The sequence below is a fragment of the Beta vulgaris genome, chromosome 6 (assembly GCF_026745355.1).
Source record: "Beta vulgaris subsp. vulgaris cultivar EL10 chromosome 6, EL10.2, whole genome shotgun sequence".
Lineage (NCBI taxonomy): Eukaryota > Viridiplantae > Streptophyta > Magnoliopsida > Caryophyllales > Amaranthaceae > Beta > Beta vulgaris.
Genome location: NC_079207.1, coordinates 68,170,255 through 68,178,945, shown reverse-complemented (window position 1 = coordinate 68,178,945; position 8,691 = coordinate 68,170,255). Strand labels below are relative to the sequence as shown.

General features: G+C 35.0%; 2 protein-coding genes and 1 pseudogene across 2 annotated transcripts; 1 reads left to right on the top strand and 2 right to left on the bottom strand.

Moving 5' to 3' along the window:
- Positions 1-808: 808 nt before the first annotated feature.
- Positions 809-1,763, bottom strand: LOC104898056 (hypothetical protein). The gene has a single exon (XM_010685063.3). The coding sequence runs from the start codon at positions 1,687-1,689 to the stop codon at positions 829-831; it is 861 nt and encodes a 286-aa protein (XP_010683365.2). The 5' UTR covers positions 1,690-1,763; the 3' UTR covers positions 809-828.
- A 1,236-nt stretch (positions 1,764-2,999) lies between these two features.
- LOC104898055 (hypothetical protein) lies at positions 3,000-3,836 on the bottom strand. Its single transcript, XM_010685061.1, has one exon. It carries the CDS (start codon positions 3,834-3,836, stop codon positions 3,000-3,002), a length of 837 nt encoding a protein of 278 aa, XP_010683363.1.
- A 3,021-nt stretch (positions 3,837-6,857) lies between these two features.
- LOC104897757 (ABC transporter F family member 4-like) lies at positions 6,858-8,470 on the top strand (annotated as a pseudogene).
- Positions 8,471-8,691: the final 221 nt, after the last annotated feature.

Here is an 8,691-nt window from a genome sequence, read left to right as displayed (position 1 = left end):
ATTATAAAAAATATACTTCATATTTGAGAAAATCACCTTATATTTGAGCCGTAATAAATTTCTCAATGATCCATTTTTAAATTTTAACCTTTCCATCTTTAATACCCCAACCTTCGATTTTTTTTTTATATATAAATTTTGGAGCCTAATTTTATGTTAGAACAAGGGCCTCGAAATTTTTAAGACCGGCCATGCAATAATTAGGGAAAGCAGATAGTATAGCTGAGATTAACGACATTTTTTACTAGATGGCAATTATCAGAAAGTCCTGATCGATTATACTCATCGATCCTTCAGTTATAAAATGCAATCCAATGCGTACAGGTCTATAGCTTACTCACAAAGTTGAATGAAGTATATGTTTCAGGCTGAGATCCCTGTAAAAATTGTCAAATCTATTCACCTGCATAAACCATAGGAGTTTGTTTGGTTTTCAATTGTAATTGCCCCCTTTCTCTTCCAATACTAGCCTTCTATGCACGCGATGCTAGTAGGGAAGGTATATATCTCAGTGCTTTTTGCTTAATTCTGCCATAAATCGTGTCATTTAAACAAAATTTGCTTCAGGATTAGCATGCTTGTGACTTACATAGAGCGGTGTGGTATACTAATCCTGACTTACATAGAGCCCGTGTCAAGTATGGTGGATTTGACCCATGTATTTTGAGGTAAATTGAAGAATCGAGGTAAGATAAGTCGAAACATAGAAAGTATAGCAAAACTCAAGAAGATTCAAATAAAATCTTGATATATTGTACTTGATTATAAAAGTATCTATACAAAGTTGAATTCTAGGTCTATAATACAAAATTTTATGCACTTGAAAAGCTAAAAAGATAATATGTTCATAAGAAAGACTTTTGTTTCAGACAGCTCTTTGTACATGCTTTCCAAGCCATTTTCCATGCCCTCCATAACACCCATTAACACCTTCAATTTACCTACTGTGAAACACAACTTCGCATCATCTACTGTTTTCCCTGAAATCATCTCATGCAACACCATATCAACATCATAAATCTCGTTTCCTCTCTCACATTTACCCTTTCCTTTGTTCATCAGCTTAGATACTAGTGATCTTTTTGGCTTAGACACCGGCATTGATAAGAAAGACAACAGTGATTCATAGACAGATAAGTTTATGATGCTAACACATCGAAGAGATTTGATCACTGTTGATGAATGACAATCATCTTCTCCGAGGACTTGAGCATTGAGTTGATTTAAGGAGGAAAGTACATCCTTAGATTTCCTAATTACCTCCTTCCTCGAGGAGTTATAGTTAACAATGTTGTTTTGGCTTTCGCCTTTCCTATGAGAAAGAGCGGATTCAACCTCCTTGGTGATTGCTCCTTGTTGCAATAAAACCTCCTTAATCGAGTTGCAAACATTGAGAAGGCTCGAGCATTTCTTCAACAACTCACCAACATGCTTCTCATGTTGGCGAAGTGAAAGAGCTTGTTGAGTCATTGGAAGACTCAAAGCTCGGTTGATACACCCGTACAACTCTGCAAGTCCTGATACACCAATGATGACACTCTCCGAGGATGAAGTTGATGCTTCTTCTTTGATTCTAAGCCTTTTCAACTCGTGCTCGATTTGTTGGTTGATATGATTCAACTTTGATGGTAAGCTTAATGATCTCACCTGATGGGACGAGGTGTTCATTTTTGTAGGATAAGTAGGCATGATTAAGCTTTATATTTATGTTTTGTATATCTTCTTGGAGGTTTTTTTGCCTTGTTTTTTTCAGTTGGGTTGAAGATTTGATTTGAGAGGATGAATATAAACTCATGAAGTTTTTCATATATATAGGAGTTAGACAGCTAGTACCGACATGACAGATACTATAGCTAAGATAGTGAATCGCAAATCGCAGTGTTCTCCCTATGTTTACGGCTCCTCTGTCCCTTATTATGTTTAACAAAGGCTTAAACAACTGATTATGATAAAGATTCTTATTTTTCTTGCATATAATTGTTCAATAGAACAGTGGATTTTTGTGATTGTGGCCTTGACAGACTGGTGCACCCCTTAAGTAAACAGTACTCAGTGAAACAATGATAATAAAATATTTTGTGCACAGATCATTGATCAAGGAAGGATCTTGGAATCAAGTCTTAGGAAATTAAGCACACGAGTTGGTTGTCTTTATGTCATGTTGCTGAGGAGGATGCTTCTACGTTTTTGGCCTGTTATAACCATGTACTATAGAGCTGGCAAAACGTAATTCAACTCGAAAATTGTTGTGTCCGATAATTAGTACGAATTTGAAAAGTGGGTGATCATAACCGAATGGAACCCAACATTATATTATTATTGGCCAATTCGACCTGATATGTCCTACCTAATAATGAGCCAACCTAAACTTAACATAAAATCGAAATGTTCTGTCACAAACTCGTATGCTACCAAATCGGGATGCCCCAATATTAGTGGAACCAAACTTAACTTGACCCAACCTAAACAGTAGTGCTGGAGGATATCTTAACCGATTATGAACCAATCAAAATATGACCCGATAACTTGGGGGACCGACCCGGTCATCTGACCGGACACTCTACTTGTAAGAACATGCACATATGTTTATAGTGACACTCTATAGTTGCACGTACCAGTTGTATCAATTGAAAATACTGAATTCCTCTATTGCCGTAGATATATAGTGTTTTATTTACAGTTGGATTGACTTACCTGTAACTAATTTATATAAGTCAACTTAAACTCAACGTACTCCATAACTTATTCGGCGAATTGACATAAAAAAGAACCTCTAAAGATGTAGCCACCATGTCAAGATTTTTGGAGGACTTTAGAGAAAGTAAGAAAACTATGGTTTTTGTTTGGATGTTGAAGATATAACAAGAGATTTGATACAACAAAGATAAGTACTCAAACTGATTCATTCAAAATCTGGATATATTGAACTTAGACAAGTATATACAGAATATATCTCAAGGTATTTGATACAAAATTTTGGTACTTACTAATTTACTATACTAGAAAGAAACTATGTTCATCAGAAAAACTTTTGTTTCAGACATCTGCTTGTACATGTTTTCCAACCCTTTCTCAACACTCTCCATGACACCCACCAACGCGTTCAATTTACCTACTGCAAAATTCAACTTCTCATCGTTTATTGTTTTCCCTGACATCAACTCATGCAACACCAAATCAACATCATTCAACTCATTTCCGCTCTCACACTTACCCCTGCCTTTGTTCATCAGCCTAGAAACCAGTGAACGTCTTGGCTTTGACACCGGTATCGACAGGAAAAACATGAGCGATTCATAGACAGATAAGTTTATGATGCTAACACATTTAAGAGATTTGATTACAGTTGATAAATGACTATTTTCTCCTGCAAGGACTTGAGCATTGAGTTGATTTAAGGACAAAAATACATCCTTAGATTTCCTAATCACTTCCTTTCTTGAGGAAATATAGCTAGCAATGTTGTTGTTTCCAACTTCCCTATTAGAAAGATTGGATTCAAGCTCTTTGGTTATTACTAATTGTTGCACCACGAGCTTTTTTATCGAGCTACAAACATCGAGAAGGCTCGAGCATCCTTTCAACAATTCGCCAACATGTTTCTCATGTTGGCGAAGTGAAAGAGCTTGTTGAGTCATTGGAAGACTCAGGGCTTGGTTGATACACTCGTACAACTTTGCAAGCCCTGATACACCAATAACGATGCTTTCTGAGGCTGATGTTGATGCTTCTTCTTTGGTTTTAAGCCGTTTTAGCTCTTGTTCAATTCTTTGGTTGATGTGATTTAACTTTGATGGTAAGCTCAATGATCGAATTTGGTGGGTGGTGTTAGCCATAGTTTAACTTGATCTCTTTTTTGTTTTCTTCTTCTTCTTTAAGTTGGATTGAAGATATTTGATTTGAGAGGATGAATATAAACTTGTGAAGTTTTTCCATATTTATAGGAGCTAGCACAAACATGACAGATACTAACCTAGTATAATTAATGCCAAATTGCAGGACTTAGTCCTACAAATATGGTTCCCTTGTCCCTTAATCTGCTTAGTAAATGTGTTAACAGCTGATTATGGTACCCACTAAAAAGGAAAACAGATCATTATGATGAAAAATTAAGATCCATTTGAAATAACTGTTGAATAAAATAGTGGATCTTTTGTGCTTGTTTGTGGAATTGACAGACTGGTGCACCCCATAAGTGAGCAGTAATCAGTGAAATAATTAAAGTATAACCTTTCGTGCACAGATCATTGATCAAGGAAGGATCTTGGAATGAGTTCACAGGAAATTATGCACACGAGTGGGTTGTCTTTTTGTCATCTTGCTGCAGAAGTTTCTATGTTTTTGCAATTGAAAACTTGTAAGCACATGTTTGTGGTAACACTCTGTAGTTGCACGCATTACCACTAATATGGACCAAATATTAACTTTCTAGTGAGGAGATACCGTGGACTAGGACATGTTCTCTTCGGCATAAAACAGTTGAACTGAACTGAACTGAGCTGAGAGAACTGAACTGAACTGAACTGAATTGAATTGAATTGAATTGAATTAAACTGAATTCAATTAGATTGAATGTAATAAGGGCCTGTTCTCCCCAGCTTATTTTCAGTTTAGTTCAGATCAGATCAATTCAGTTCAGTTCAGTTCATCTCTAGATAATACTTTTACTCTCACATATCACTATTCATATCAGTTCAATTCAGTTCAGTTCAGTTCAGTTCAGTTCAACTGTTTTATGCCGAAGAGAACATACCCTAAATATATAATTAATATTCAAACAATAATAATATGAATATTGAATAATTATTATAATGATAAGTAAAAATAATAAATACTCCCTTTGTCTTTTATTAGTTTACCCCTTTTGACTTTTGACACTATTCACATACATGACTTTGACTATCTCTTGTAATTTGTATTTAAGGAAAAATATAGTCATGTGAGATCTTGTTGGATTCGTCTCAATGTGTATTATCCAAATATCAACTTTTTGTAATTTTTGCTTATCGAAAATTAGAGATATTAAGGTTCAAATTAATATCTCGGCAAATGTGCCCCAAAGAAAGGGTAAACTAATAAGAGATGGAGGGAGTAATTAATAATGAATAATAATAACAGTATTTTTGGATATTTTTAAATGATAGTTAAAAATAATTAATATTAATAATCATAAATTATTATTAATAATAATTATAATTAATGATAATAATGATAATTAATAATTATTATTTTATATTATTTGTATTAATATATTAATACTTGATGATGATTATATAATAACAATAATATCTAAGAAGTAAATTAATATTACTATTTTAATAATTAGATTTTAATAATATAATAATATTTAATAAAAAAAATTATGATTAGGTCGGACCGCGTAACCCGTTTTGACGCAATTTGATTGGTTTATAGGCTAAAAAACGTGAGTTTATTTGTGCTTTTGACAAACCATATTCCTCCTAATAATAATAGTAATAATAATGAATAAAGCTATAATAAACAAAATAATATATCGAAATAATAATAATAATAATAATAATAATAATAATAGTAATAGTAATAATAATAATAATAATAATAATAATAATAATAGTAATAATAATAATAATAATAATAATAATAATAGTAATAATAACATTAATAATAATAATAATTATAATTATAATTATAATAATAAGAATAAGAAGAATAATTAGTAAAATACATTAGACCAACATAATTATAATATTTAACAAAATGGTTATAAAAGAATGAATCTAAGCTGAACTGAACTGAAAATAAGCTGAGGAGAACAGGCGCAACTTCCCCTCAAAAAAATGGAGTACCAAATTGTCACACTTTACTCCAATTCCTCCTCGTAGAAAGATAAGTTATTGTTTTCTCCTCTCTAATCGATCAACAACTTCAGTCAATCTAAGGTACCGTAATTCATCTTTTCTACTCTTTTTTTTTCAAACTACTTTAATGTTGAGATCGTATTATGTATTTGCTTACTTTTTACGCCCTAATTTATCGATTGTCGATGCAGTGAAGATGTGATTAGGATTTATTGCTTTTGTGATTAGGATTGATTGCGCTGCTAAAATTTGTTGGAATCTGTTACTTATTCAAGCTAATACTTTAGATAAATAATTAATCCAGTATAATTCTGAAATTGAGTTATTTCGATCTTAGCCTGTTTCATGATTGTTTGAGTGGCCAAAGAAACAACTTGTTGTATGAGTTTCATTGTTACTTTTGACCAGCTGTATGCTTAATTGATATGAGATGACACCAAAATACTCTGTATATGGAGGGAAGAAGTTGCTAAGTTCTCTTGTCTAAGTTAATAGGGAATTGTAATGTTTTTCAATCATGCATTGTAGCAAGTATTTGATAGGATACTGCTATATCCAACCTTAACGTTGCGATTTTGTGATCGACTAAACAAAATGTTTTGAAATCATACCTTTGTTTGTGGACTGTGGTTATTATTATCTGTATCTAGATATAGTCATCTTATCAATCTCTACTCATGGAATTAGCTATCTCAATGGGAAAGAAGAAGAAGTCCGACGAAGCAAGCACAAAAGAAGCACCTAAAACTGGAAAGAAGAAGCTCTCAGTTTCAGCATTGTTAGCTAGGATGGAGTCAAATCCTGATAAACCAAATAAGACATGTACCTCCAATAAGGCCAAGCCAAAAGCAGCTCCTAAAGTTTAATCCTACACTGATGGGATAGATCTCCCTCCCTCTGATGATGAAGCGGATGATTATGTTTCTGACGAAGAGGAAGAACATAATGTTGGCTTAAAACGTTTAAACTTGCAGGCGGAAGTAGAGGCAAAATTGCAGGATAGTATTGTGACTGATCCCCGTGCCCAAAAATATTGATGTGCTTTTGGTTGAACAAGAAATACTTAGGAGATGACACAAGTGCACTTGAGGCAGTTGTTTCAGCTAACCAAGAGCTAGTGAAGCTCTGAAAAGAGGTTGCAACTCTCCAGAATACATCTTCTACTGGTGATGCTGAATTTGGATGGAGATGATTCTGGAGAGAGGCTTGCTGAGTTGTACGAGAAGCTTCAGTTGCTTGGGGCAGATGCTGCTGAAGCTCAGGCATCTAAGATACTTGCTGGTCTCGATTTTACCAATGATATGCAAGTTCGCCCTACTAAGTCATTTAGTGGTGGATGGAGGATGAGGATCTCACTGGCGAGGGCACTTTTTATACAGCCTACTACACTTTTGTTACTTGATGAACCCACTAATCATTTAGACCTTAGCGCCGTTCGTTGGCTAAAGGAGTATTTATGCCGATGGGGAAAAACTCTTATTGTTGTCTCGCATGACAGGGGCTTCCTCAATACAGTCTGCAATGAGATCATCCATCTTCATGATATGAAACTTCACATGTACCGTGGAAATTTTGACGAGTTTGAGCGTGGCTATGAACAGCGTCGTAAAGAGAAGAATAAAGAGTTTGAAAAGTATGACAAGCAATTGAATGCTGCAAAAAGATTATGCAATCAGATTCAGCAAAAGAAGGTGCAGGAGAAGGCCAAGTTTACACAGGAAAAAAAAAGCATATAAAAGCAAGGGTAAAGGGGATGAGGCACCAAGGAAATGGAGAGATTACACTGTGGACTTTCACTTCCCTGAGCCTACTGAACTTACTTCCCCCTTCTGCAGCTTATTGACGTTAGCCTCACTTATCCGAATCTACCTGATTTTAAGTTATCTGATGTAGATGTTCGTCTTCTTCTTCCTTCTCGTCGTTGCTGTTGGTGTAGGCTCTTCTTGATCACCCTGTTTAAGTTTCCTTTCTTCTATTTTGTTCTTCCTTTTTTCTGATTTAATTGGTCGGACTTATAAAGTGTTAGGCAATCATGTATTTATGGAATGTATTATATTTAGCTTCCTTAACATATGTTGTTGCCCAGTATTGTAATCATATATATTTTCGGTAAAATCAATATCAAAGGCAAGCATTGAGTTCCCAATCTTTCTCTCAACATGGTATCGGAGCCCTAACTCCAAAATTTTTTTTTTTTTTTTTCTACCAAAAACGCATCATGGCTAGTGATGCATCGCCGTCACCACCAAATAACTCTATGACAGCCTCTCTCGACATTAAACACCCATTTTTCCTCGGCACCAGCGATCGTCCGGGCGACTATATTACTCCCACCAAACTCCGGTCCGACGACTATGAAGACTGGGCAGAAGATCTTCAACTTGCGCTTCAAGCTCGGCGCAAATTCGGGTTTCTGGATGGCTCCATCACCGGTCCCACCGCACCCTACACCGACGCGGATTGGCTTACCGTCAACGCCATGATTGTTTCATGGATCATGAATACCATTGATCCTGAAGTAAAAGGTACGCTCACTAAATTTCGAGAGGCTAGCAAGTTATGGAATCATCTTAAAACTCGATTCGCCACTGTTAATGGCCCCCGAATACATCAACTAAAATCGAGTATTGCAAAATGTGAGCAAACTAAGACTATGAGTGTATCTACCTATTATGGTAAACTGAACATGTTATGGGAAGAATTGAATAAACATGAACCTTTAATTTCATGTAACTGTTGTCCAACGTGCATGGCGGGTAGTTTGCATGAATCTCGTCGCGAAACTCAAAAACTTCATGATTTTTTAATGGAGTTATATTCTGAATTTTATGGCCGTTTAAGAACACAAATT

Bases quoted from the DNA above. Each gene is read 5' to 3' on its own strand.
- LOC104898056 (XM_010685063.3), bottom strand. From the start codon at position 1,689: ATGCCTACTTATCCTACAAAAATGAACACCTCGTCCCATCAGGTGAGA.
- LOC104898055 (XM_010685061.1), bottom strand. From the start codon at position 3,836: ATGGCTAACACCACCCACCAAATTCGATCATTGAGCTTACCATCAAAG.